At 39.1% G+C, this 12,991-nt stretch overlaps 1 protein-coding gene across 1 annotated transcript; it reads right to left on the minus strand.

Moving 5' to 3' along the window:
- Positions 1 to 11,006: 11,006 nt before the first annotated feature.
- Positions 11,007 to 12,247, minus strand: LOC128867317 (uncharacterized). Its single transcript, XM_054108434.1, has one exon. It carries the CDS (start codon positions 12,074 to 12,076, stop codon positions 11,324 to 11,326), a length of 753 nt encoding a protein of 250 aa, XP_053964409.1. The 5' UTR covers positions 12,077 to 12,247; the 3' UTR covers positions 11,007 to 11,323.
- Positions 12,248 to 12,991: the final 744 nt, after the last annotated feature.

Raw genomic sequence — 12,991 nt, forward strand, 5'->3', positions numbered from 1 at the left:
ATACAAACACATGTGTACAAGCGCATTTTTCATTAAAATTTTTTCACGCCTAATTTGCGGCCCATTAGCGGTACTAAGTAAGAATTGCCGCCTTAGGCCTGCAGGTCAACTAAGGAAACTGGTATTTAAGCGTTACATAGATTTTTTTCTTAGATTTACAGCGGCTATTAGATACACTTGTAAGCATGTAATTTGGGACAGTGCGGTATGTATGTATGTATGTATGTATGTATGGGGTATGCTTTGTATGAAGCGCTGCCGCAGAGGGATCTCGTTCGGGCAATCAGCGATTTGTTAATTACATATCGATGAATTTCAAGGCTTTCCGATAATGACGAGCATAATTAAGGAAGTTTTCGACCAACAAAAAATTTATAAAATTAAAATAAATATTTTCAATTCTAAAGTTAGTATAAATTCTTATGAAAATGTAGAAATCTATATACATACACACTTATTTGCTCTGGCTAAACATAAAAGATGTGTCAGAAGTTTAGTAGACAAGAAAGGGCAAAGAAGCGCGAAAAATGTAGGCTAAGTGAAGGTGCAGAGGTTAATGGGACTGCGGCAATTATTAGAACAGTTGAAAGTGGAGAAGAGTGCCTCGCTGAGAAAGCAAATTTCAAATTTAAAATATACCTTTTTTTTAGTGTACAATACAGGTGACTGCAATAAAATAGCGCATATGCCTGGTGTCTTCACGCTTCTACCTTCTTCTACTACTATATAACTTCTTCTTCTTCATGATTGGCGCGATTAGCTGTTAAGCGATTTTGGCGGAGCTCAGCTAAGCTAAAGGGTTTTTCAATAAGGGCGGGTAGATGCTGAAATGGAAATGGATGGCGTTTGCTGTGTGGCACGTGGCGCCGTCCTGCTGGAACCACATGTCGTCTAGGTCCATATGGTTCAATATGGGCTATAAGAAATTGGTTATCATCGTTGTGTAGCGCTCGCTGTTGACGGTGACCGCCTCACCAACGTCGTTTTCAAAAAAGTACGGACCAATGACGCCGCCGGCCCAAAATCCACACCAAACGGTAACTTTTATAGGATACATTATCACCTGGTGAACCTCGTGTGGATTGGTGTCGTCCCATATACGGCAATTTTGTTTGTTAACACAGCCATTCATCCAAAAATGCGCCTCGTCACTAAAGATGATTTTTTGCCCAAAACAGGGGTTCTCTTCTAAACGATTCGAAGCCCAGTCGCGAACAAACGGCGTTGTCTATGGTCATCAACTTTGAGCTCCTGGGTCAGTTGGGTCTTGTACGGGTGTAGGCCCAAGTCCCGACGCAAAATTCGCCAAGTTGAAGTCTGCGAAAGGCCAAGTTCTTGTGCACGGCGAGGAATAGACTGCCTCGGGTTCTGCTGTACACTTTCACGGACCGCGGCAATGTTCTCGGCTGATCTTGCGTTCCTTGAACGTACGGGTGTTGGCTGATTGTTTACTGACCCGGTCGTCTCAAATTTGTCCACCAAACGTTTAAGAGTCGACTTTGAAGGGCCACCACGTCTAGCGAAAAATGGGCGCAACGCGCGCAACGTTTGCGTTAATGAACACTCATTTTGATAATAAAGTTTTATCATTTGAACATGCTGTTCAATCGTGTAACTTGCCATGATGATTTGGCATAAACAACTGAATAATAAAAAAAAAACATTTGACAGATGCCACCAAAACAAAATGGCTGCCACAGGGCGCCAAAATCGACGCGCGCCAATTGAAAAACCCTTTATATAACTAAAATATTATAAAATATTTCGTTCAGCGTAAAAGCAACTAGTCTATTTTTGTGATCGTGTGCAGTTACAATAATACCTTCATACGATAAGCTCGAATAATAGGAAAGAGCTAAAAATCGATTAATCTCAATCTCATTCGGGACTAGTCGAAATTTTTGCATGGTAGGCACATTTGAACGTTTAATAGGTATATATTAATATTTAATACGTCCTCAGTAGTCCCGGTGGTCTAAAATTAAAAAATCGATTTTTTTTCGATATTTCGAAAGTATATGTAGGTGTTTAAGAATGTATTACATATTTTTGGAAAGATATTCCCTGTTCGATTCTACAGCCGTTTTAGCAGGTAGGGCTAGATTCGTCACGCGGCGGCATCAATGGTCGCATTATCCGCTCTCAAAACTTTAAGCTGAATTATCTCAAAACTACGGTTTTCGGTCTGGTGTTGTCAAAAAAAAAAAATAAAAATAAAATATTCCACCGCATCATCTGAAATTTTAATATGTTGTTCACAACATCAATGGCTATCGCCCGTACTAGAATCTTATAATGGACTATGAATAAGTTCGTTTCGGTTTTACAACAGATGGCGTAACTTGATTATTATTCCATCGATCCACATTTCCAAACATTCATTGGAGAGCTACTGTCGTAAGGCACAAACGTCAGTATAAGTTTTTTATTTGAAGCGTAAACAACAATATTTTTGCCACACTTGAAAAAGTCGAATTTCGTGCCAAATAATGTGTTTTTGCGGGGAATTCTTCTTCATTATTTTAATATGAAGAAAAAAGCAGCCGAAAGTCATCGTATCTTGGTGGAAGTTTATGGTGAGCATGCTCTATCTGAGCGAACGTGCCAGAAGTGGTTTGCACGCTTTAAAAGTGGTGATTTTGGCTTGGAAGACGAAGAACGCGAGGGTGCGCCGCCAAAGTTCATGGATATCGAATTGGAGGAATTGCTCGATCAGGATCCGGCTCAAACGCAAGAAGAGGTTGCAAAAACTTTGGGAGTTGATCAATCAACCATTTCCAAACGTTTAAAAGCCATGGGAATGATCCGAAAGGTAGGCCATTGGGTGCCGTATGAATTGAAGCCAAGAGACGTTGAACGCCGTTTTATGGCATGCGAACAACTGCTTCAACGGCACAAAAGAAAGGGTTTTTTGCATCGAATTGTGACTGGCGATGAAAAGTGGGTCCATTACGACAATCCAAAACGTCGGGCAACGTATGGATACCCTGGCCATGCTTCAACATCGACGTCGGCGCAGAATATTCATGGCCTGAAGGTTATGCTGTGTATCTGGTGGGACCAGCTGGGTGTTGTGTATTATGAGCTACTGAAACCGAATGAAACGATTACGGGGGATGTCTACCGACGACAATTGATGCGTTTGAGCCGAGCACTGCGAGAAAAACGGCCGCAATACGCCGATAGACACGACAAAGTTATTTTGCAACATGACAATGCTCGGCCACATGTTGCACAAGTGGTCAAAACATACTTAGAAACGCTCAAATGGGATGTCCTACCCCACCCGCTGTATAGTCCAGACCTTGCGCCATCCGATTACTATCTCTTCCGATCGATGCAACATGGCCTGGCTGACCAGCACTTCCGTAATTACGATGAAGTCAAAAAATGGATCGATTCGTGGATTGCGGCAAAACCGACCGAATTTTTCACAAAGGGAATCCGTGAATTGCCAGAAAGATGGGAAAAAGTAGTAGTAAGCGATGGACAATATTTTGAATATTAAATTTGTAACCATTTTACGTCAATAAAGTTTCAAATTTCGAAAAAAACCGCACGAACTTATTCATAGTCCTATTAATTTTTTTTATTATTTCATATTTTTTTGAATAAAAAACTGACACCGATTTTTGTCTGAGTGCCAAATAAAAAATTTTTTGTTTTCATTTTTGTATGTAAAAGAAGTTAAATAAAAAGCCCAAAAATGTAAATATCGTTTTTCATTTTTTTATTGTAAAAAAAATTGCTGAAAATACCCTAAATTTTTCAGCTCTACACCACCTCTGAAGCAAACACAAACACTAGTAAATACCCGGCATGCGCTGCTCTGCATACGTTCGAGTAGTGAGCAGCACAATAACAAATCAGAAGATATAGCAATCATAGGGTACACATTTTTCATATTTGCTTTGCCTGCCAATTCCTATTTGTTGCGCTTAAAAAAAATCTTCCTTTCGTTTCTGATCTGTTGCAGTTCGAACATTAATTGAATGACTTTTTAACATATTTCGGCTTATAGACCCGCCTATTTTGTAAGTTTAAACAATTATGCAAAGAAAATCCTGCCAGGATAGATTAGCTTGAAAATGCAAAAAACCTTGTGCAAATCGGTGCATTCGTTGCATATTTATTAGCGCACATAAATTTTTTCAAGCTTAATTTTTTTTAAGATGTAGAGATTTATTATAAGCATAAATTTCTAATATTGTCACCATATACAATTATAACAATTTATCTTCAGAGATGCTAGATGTTCACATTTACTACATATATAAGAGTATGTCTGTGCATTAATGCATCTGGGTATGTATTTAAGTCCACACACATTTATAAGTAGTTTTTGCTTTTTGATTTCGTGTTGGCAAACAAAAGATTATTTGAAATTTATTACGCAACGCTTAGTTATTTATGTCGATCGATACATAAATTTTCTGCCGCTGCAGCTGCAGCCATCAAATTGACATAAATGTGCTGTATGTATGTATGCATGTATTATACAATACAAACACACATACATACATATCTACATCAATCTGATATCTAGATTTTAGTCTAGCCATACCATCTCCTATAGTTCTCTGGCCTACTCTCCGGTTTGTCTGCTGATTATATCAACGCATGCATTTGACCTTAATTAGATGGCCCTTTTTATTAAAATGTAGCTTCGCATACATTTTGTTTGCTTGCTTGTGTGTGCTTGTGCCAGTTCTAAGATCCCAAATTCGGAGTTTAATATAATTAATAGCTTGAAAATCACGTGGCGATTACACTGAAAGAATAGAGTAAGCGATTTGAGCCAGAAGAGCGGCCGTTACTGAGGTTTTTGAGAGTTTATAAATTTGAATTAATTAACTTTTTTTCATATTATAAGTAAATATCTACTTGTGGTGAGAAAAGTGTGGCTGCCGACTGGGTTTCATGGAACTTAAATGATAGTGAAGTATTCTGTGAACTAATGACTTCATTAGTGGAAAGTTGATCGAAACGACTAATATTAAATTGGCAGTTTCTCAATCTATGCATGCTTACTCTTTCATCGGAAGTCTAGCATTTTGGTGTAATACTTGACCCCAAGCTCCACTGGAAGCTGCACATAGAAAATGGAGTTAAGAAGGCCAATATAGCCTTCTACGTCTGTAAATCTATGTTCAGCAAAAAATGGGGTCTCAAGCCACGTGTCGTACTTTGGATGTACAACTTAGTGGTTCTGCCAGTTTTGACATACGGTTGCCTAGTTTGGTGGATAGCTTTTCAGAAGGGCTACAACACCACTAAACTAGAGAGAGTGCAGAGAACTCATGTGTGGGCATCACTGGTGCTTGTAGAACATGTCCCACTGCTGCGCTCAACGTTATTCTGCACTTACTTCCTGTAGATGGGCAGGTTAAATCCATTGCTGCTCAGAGCGCTATTAGGTTGAAGGAGATTGGCCTTTGGAGACAACTTCCTGTAGGACATAGTAGCATCTTGAAGCAGATCTGCCCTTCCTTCTCTGTTATTCGCACTGACCTCTCCATCTGCAAACTGTGCTTTGAAGGTTGTGCTAGGGCTATATTTTCGAGCAAGCAAGATTGGAAAGAGGGGAGAGTCAGTACGGATATAGATACCTCTGTTTTCACTGAAGGATCCAGAATGGAGTCTGGAGTGGAAGCGGGGGCTTACTCTAAATCAGCCAGCATTTTGGTCTCCTTCAAACCTCCGGAAACAAGCAGCGTTTTTCAAGCAGAGGTCTTCCCGATCCTGCAGGCATGCAAAATGCTTCGGGATCGCTGTTGGGAGGGAGACATTCATATTTTTTCCGATAGTCAAGCTGCGATCAAGACACTGTCGTCGCCGTGTTGCAGTTCTCTGCTGGTGATCTCCTGTAAGGAGGAACTCAAACATCTCGATCGTGCAGGAAGCATTTCCCTTATCTGGGTTCCTGGGCACAGCAATATAGAGGGAAATGAAATTGCCGATGAGCTTGCCAGGAAAGGGTCGGCAGGACTGGTTCCAGCTGTGCCTTTCTCAGACATCGGTGACCCTTGGCCGTCGGTAAAGGGAAACTACACAATTTCTTTCTAAATAAAGCGCAAGGCAGATGGAGGTCTGTCTCATCGTGTGCTATTTCGAAAACACTATGGCCTCAATACGATATAAATATAACGCTTAAGGTAATGGGAATCCCCCGCCATTCAATTGCCAAACTCATTGCGATGTTCACTGGTCACTGGGTGATCGGTACTCTACGGAGAAGCTTGGAATTCCGTACAACCCCTATTGCAGAAGCCGTGGGGTTCTTGCAGAGAAAGAGACTGTGGAACACTTTCTGTGCAAATGTCCGGCTCTGGCGGCTAGGCGCTTGAGATTCTTTAGCGTGCCCTTTGGGGCTAACTTGAAGAAATTATCCAGCCTAGATCCCTTTTCTCTCCTCCACTACATCAACAGCACTGGATGGCTGTAGGCGGTTTTTTCTCTTAATCTTTTCCCAGGTGGGGGCCCACATTGTGGTATCAAAACGGCACGTAAATGCTACTTGAAGTGTACCTGGGTACTCTTTCCATCAATCTATGCGCAGACATAATGGGTTACAGGCCCCAGAAAACTAGTGGCATACTCAAATCTGATTATTTGTTACCTCGGTGTACTGAAGTTGTGTTGTGTTAGCGACTTATTTGCTTGGAGATGTCTAAGAAGATATGTGGCAAAGAATATTTGTTTCCTTGTTCACTCCTCTCGGGAGCATAGATGCTCGAAAAGACTTGTCTTGCGTCGGTTTCGTTAATCTATTTGATTTCTGACAGGGTAGGTGATTAGCCTCCCGCCATCAGTCCTGTCGTTGCTGAAGAACACCGCCCTCTTACTGCCTGGAGCGCCAAAAGAACTTACAATAATTAAAAATGTCTTACTTAGGCGAATAGAAGTGGTCAGAATGATACTACAGGAAATCTTACAAGCCTCTAATGCTGATTAAAAACGATTTATTCATCTTGATGGAGGTGCTAACAGGCCATTTATGATTATGAGACACTTGGTATGGTCTGACAGTTCCCCTAATAATTTCTACTACCACAGAATTTTTTGCTGGTTTGAGTGGAACCATACAATTGAAGAAACTACTGTTCCGATTCGTTCTCACTTGGAACTGATTTAAATAAAAATGGAAAACTGTGGTAGAGTCCACGTGGTATTCAAAAGGGTCCAACTGGGCTGATAGCTAAAGTTTACGCTCAAATAAGAAATTCAAGTGATTCAGCCGTTCTACCGTCTGGGCTGAATAATTTATTTTCCTGGTGTCTCTTGAAGCGCATAGTTCTTAATATTGAAAAATGCCATTAATTCACTTTTTCTAAGCTTCAAAACCCCGTCAATACCTCTTATCATATTAATTATGCAAGGTGAAGTCCAAAATAAACAAGACTGTCATCATAAAAAGGTTTTTGATGGCACCATCTTTTTAACGAGTTAGTGCGTTGGAAATTACATCCCTAGCTGACTTTCAGTGAAAGCTTGGTGACATTCGGTTCCGTGGAAGCGAAGTTATTGCGTCTAAAGTCTCAGTATGTCTGTGTCATCGGTTACCTTTTTTGCTAAGCCATATTTCTCACATATTTTTTGAGAAAAACGTAGATTTTAAAAATGGATCGTCTTAATATTTAACTGGCCAAGGAGTTACAAAAAAAAGTGTGAGTACCTTATTCGGCCTCTTTCTAAAAAATAGCCAATTTGTCAAAGGGGCACATTTGATCATCGTGTTTTTTACTTTATTTGATACTTACAATAACGTAAAAAATAAGACGTCATTTCAAAAAAACAAAATAAATATATTTATTTCAACAAAAAATAAACACAGGCTTTTTTCCATCGAAGCTACATGAAAATAATATTATAGTAAAAATTTGTAAGGGAGAACAAAGGTAATTAAAAAGTATTTGACTATTTAATATAACAGTCTCCAAAGTTAACATAAAATAAATACTTCGTCCGGCATCGAGATGTGTCAGCTGGATTAGTTGGCTGTGGTAATTTAAGTTCAATTTCGCTTCTTGAAGCTAGTGCGATGTCTTCTACATACGTCTGGTTTTACAAACATCCAGTTAAATGTTGCAAATCTTGGTAAATAGTTTATGTTAAAAGCATTATTACTGAACTTTTCCGTTATTTCACCAATATAGTGGAATGGCTTTTGACAGAACCAGAACAAAATCTCCTATATATAATATATCTTCGTCGGTTAATTTCAATTTAGATAAGTCGTTATCTTCGATGTCATAATTTCCTTCGCCGTCGGAAATGGGACCAATGGAATTAATGGATTCACAGTAGGAAACGTTACCTTCATTTTCGTCAGTCGTATCAGACTCAATTACGTCATATTTTATGGATTTTTTCTTTAGAAGCGTCCCCTTGTTTTTTGATGAAAACACAATAGTTCGCTTTACGTTATGCTTCTCTTTCTCAGCTGAACTCGTTATCATACGGGAAGTTTAATCTCTGGCCGTTTTTTTAGAGGCACATAAACGTTTGATTGAGCGAACCATTTCAGGAGTTCGGTTTTGGGCCGAATTACTTTGTGCGCTTTCTTGCACGTTTTTTATATTTTGTCTGTTTTCTACGTTTTCGCTGACATTAATAACTGGGCGCGATTATTCTTCCGAATATGAATGGTTATCTAGTAAAACGAGAATGGGCTTATCTTTTGAACAATTAGTACTGCATTTTATATGCTTCACTTCTTCGATAAATAGTTCTGAAGACATCCAGCCAGATTTTGAGTTCAGAGCCAATGAACCTGGGAAGGATCCATATGTGAATCTTTCGTTGAATCGTATACGAGGAAACACATACACTGGGGGTAAATGGTTTCCACTGGCACATACAATCCCAACCATGATGACTAGGCTTCCACGCTCTGCTGAGGTGGATTGAGACACTGTTCTCTGGCCTTTTCGAGCAAGAAAGATAATCCTTCATGAGGGATGACTCTCTTAAGTTTCTTCATGTACGTCTGCCGGAATGACAATGCCACTTTGTCAATAAGTGCTATCTATATTTTATAAAATAAGGTATCAAAATATGTATGTAAGCTAATAAATATGCACAGAGTGCTCCGATTTGCACTCGATTTTTAGTATTCTGAAGCTAGTCTCTCCTGGAAGGCTTTTTTCGACAAAAATTACGCGAACATGCAAAAGAACTGCAAGAACTAAGAAATTATTCATAAAGTTGAATACTGTTTCCTTGTTATAAAACTTTGAAGTGTTGACTATTACTTTGCTATAATCAAATTGATCAATCCCTTTTCATTGCTAACCAAAATTTCGAAAGCAAAATTAAATTTTTTTTAAATTCTGTTCTTTGTAAAGGGTGGTTAAGTTTCAAGGGCCGGTGTTGATTTTAAATAAACTACAATTTTTTTAAGAAATTATTATTATTTCTCCATATTATGATAATACTGGTATGATTCACTTACGCAAGGAACAAAATATGGGCCCATTGTCCGCCGCGGTCTCGGCGGCACACCTCCATCCGATGGTCCAAATTTTCGATGACGCTGAGGCGTAATTGAGGTTCTATGCCATTAATGTGCCGAATTATCTCATCCTTTACCTCTTGAAGTGTTGCTGGCTTATCGACGTACACCTTTTCTTTCAAATAACTCCAAAGAAAGAAGTCCAACGGTGTCAAATCACATGATCTTGGCGGCCAATTGACATCGCCGCAACGTGAGATTATGCGCCCATCAAATTTTTCGCGCAAACGATCCATTGTTTCGTTAGCTGTATAACAATTGGCACCGGCCTGTTGAAACCACTTATCGTCCACATCCATATCTTCCAATTCGGGCCACAAAAAGTTCGTTATCATCTCACGATAGCGCACACTATCCACAGTAACTGCCTGACCGGTCTGATTTTGGAAAAAATACGGCCCAATGATGCCGCCGGCCCATAAACCGCACCAAACAGTCACTCTTTGTGTGTGTATTGGTTTTTCGGCATCACTCTTGGATTATCATTCGCCCAAATGCGGCAATTCTGCTTATTGACGAATCCATTGAGGTGAAAATGTGCCTCATCACTGAAGATGAAGTGCGCGATGTGCATTTGGATTTGAACGCCCGTTTTCATAATAAGCCTGAATAACTTTAACGCGTTGCTTAATTGCGTATCGTCCCATGGTTCAAATTGAATTAGTCTGAAATTGAAAAATGTCGAATGAAATGCAGAAAAAAGCTTGACGTTTAGTTGTCGTTCACATACAATATCGGCCCTTGAAATTTAACCACCCTTTATATAATATTAGCTGTGTGTTGGATAAGCGGAAATGAGCAGACAAAGCAAAGATGAGAAATTCATGCTGCCTGATTTCTATATATTCTGATTTGATATTTTCCTGCTCTTTTTACATTCTTCCGTATTTACTTTGCCTTAATTCCTAGCACACTTGTGAGATTTTTTCCCACAACTAAAAAGCTAAATTTATTGCACTTAACATAATATTGCCATCTATTGCACGATAAAAGTCCCAATTGTCACAAAATTTTACTAACAATTTTAAAAGTTAAAGTTTAAAGTTTTTTGTTTTAAATATACTAGTACATTACACATCAGAGCTAATTTTATATCTTCAAAGAGTTTTAAGCGGGTGAAAAATTTGCTTTGATTGTTAATAATTTCTTTGCTGACGCCTTTTTACACTTTATTCCGTATAAAAATGAGTTTCTTATGGAAGAAAAGGGTCTAGCAAAAAAGTATTTGCAAAAAAGTGCAAACCAGTTTGCAAAAAAACCAAAACCAGCCAAGAGTGCCGTCAGAAGAAATTCGTTTTCCTTAAAATCATGCTATTTTTTAACCGCTTCAAACTTGCACTGATATCACTAGAATATCATGGGCCATGCGTACCCAGAATTCATAATAGGAGAGTATAAATGGCTACCCAGGTGAGGGCCCATTTGGACAAAGAAAGAATTTAGATTGAAATTTTTAAAATTTGTCAACAGTTTTCAAAATAAAAAATGCAAGTCTCTCCGTTTTCAATTTATTGTATTCCGACTTTTTGTGGACAACCCAGCAGATGCATTCCACCAATTAAATGTTTAACATCTTTTTTTACACATACAATTTGTATACAACTTTATACAATTTTTATATTGTACATTTAGTTATTACAGTTAAGTCAAGTTTTTTTTTTTTGACAAACACAAACAATTTATAGACAAACACAAATTTTTAAGTTCCTTCATAAGTAGCACAACAGATAGTCAATAGTCGCAACAGCAATTGCTTTCAACCACTTAGTGGGAATGACTTTTAAAATTGCATCTCCTATCCGATTTTTTTCAATGAGCCAAACAACTTGGTGGCTCTAATTTTAGGCACGCGCATTCCACTGGTCTCAATGGCGGTCTCATAACTTTGCGACACTCCGAAAAACTCGGGAAGGGCGGGCATTTCCGAGGACCACAATCTGGCCTTTTAGGTTTGCAAAGTGGCGGATTGCGTCCACCTCGACAACCCGGCCAAGAGATCTTCATGCAGCGTGGCGATAAGCGATTGCGGCATAATAAATTCATCACATATTCCACCTTACTCGTATACGCCGCAACCGGTTTGCGCGGCTTTCGTTTTTTTGGTTGTGCATATTTCGTCCGAGGGTAGCAACAAATCTCTTTAGGCGCAATGTACGTATCACGAAATTCGAACCACGTACGTTGGTACTTCATCTTTCGCTTGTCACTGGGTATATAGTAGAGATCATCGAAACGGGGATGCGCCCACTTGCATAGGTCCTCACAACACTTTTCCATTTCTAAGGTCCACATGCGCGGCTTACAGTTCTTCAATGCCGTTGCTTTCACACCACAAATGGGAATATGTGTGGCACAATCTTTACGTCCATATACCTTGGTGGCCTTTCTCAAACTTGGCCCTGGGCGCGGCGGTGGCGGACATGCCCCTGTCTTTGCGTGTGACTGCACTTTATTGTTTTTGCAACGTACAAGTCCAAAAAATCTAGCTGCTATTTTTCTGGTAATATAAATGTTACATACTGATGATATCACACTTCTGGCCAAATTGGCGAAGAAGGACATTGCTCTGACGGGAGCGGATTTGATGAATTTTGATGTTGGCTGGTATCCAATGAACGGCACAGCAACAAAGTGCTCAACTTTTCCAAGAATTTCCGAGTAAGAGAGCAGAAAATTATTCGCATGAGAAAATTTAGATTTTTACAATTTTTTACTTTTTTATATGAGGTAAATAAAAACAGAATTTGAAAGGGAATCATGTTTTTCATAAATTTTAAATTTCCCATAAGAAAATCACAAAGTGCGTCATGGCGGAGCTGTAGTGTATCTCTGACTTGGCAGGGAAGGTAATGACAGGAGGAACAAAAAAAATTAGAACTCAGTAAAACTTTGCCTCAAGAAGTGCAAGCGAGTAATTTTTTGAATTTTAGTGAAAGGTTTGTATCAAAACTTGTATGTATACTAAACCGTACCACCCTACAGATGGACAAAAAAAGTTCGCCGTAGGCGCAGCATCCAAAGATCATACTTTAAGATCCGACCATTAATGCCGAAAGCATGACGGAAAAGGTAACAAAGCGGCTCCTATGTGTGGCCAAAGAAAAATCTTAATTGGCTCCAAATCGAGAAACTTCCTAAGCAAAAGTTTAATGATTTTTGGAGAGCTTTAGTTTAGTAGAATGAAGATAGTACGTTAAGGTGGTAGGAACTGAGAGTGAGGACTAGAGCATGGTACTTGGGGCCAATAAACTTTAGAACGAAAAAATTGTATTCTCAAGACAGAAACGTCAATATGTCATACCTTAAGATCTGACTGTAAGTACCGAGGATATAAGGAAAAATGTTAAGAGGCGGTCTCTACGTTGGAACAAAGAAATTTTTTTCTTGAAACTACTTTGGGAAACTACTTCAGACTCAGGGGTGTACGACAAATTTGTTTGCGGTATGGTATAATGTAAGCTCATGGAGTCCAAAACT

This window comes from Anastrepha ludens, chromosome 6, assembly GCF_028408465.1.
Source record: "Anastrepha ludens isolate Willacy chromosome 6, idAnaLude1.1, whole genome shotgun sequence".
NCBI lineage: Eukaryota > Metazoa > Arthropoda > Insecta > Diptera > Tephritidae > Anastrepha > Anastrepha ludens.

Excerpts from the sequence above, each read along its gene's own strand:
- LOC128867317 (XM_054108434.1), bottom strand. The coding sequence starts at position 12,076 with ATGTCCTTCTTCGCCAATTTGGCCAGAAGTGTGATATCATCAGTATGT.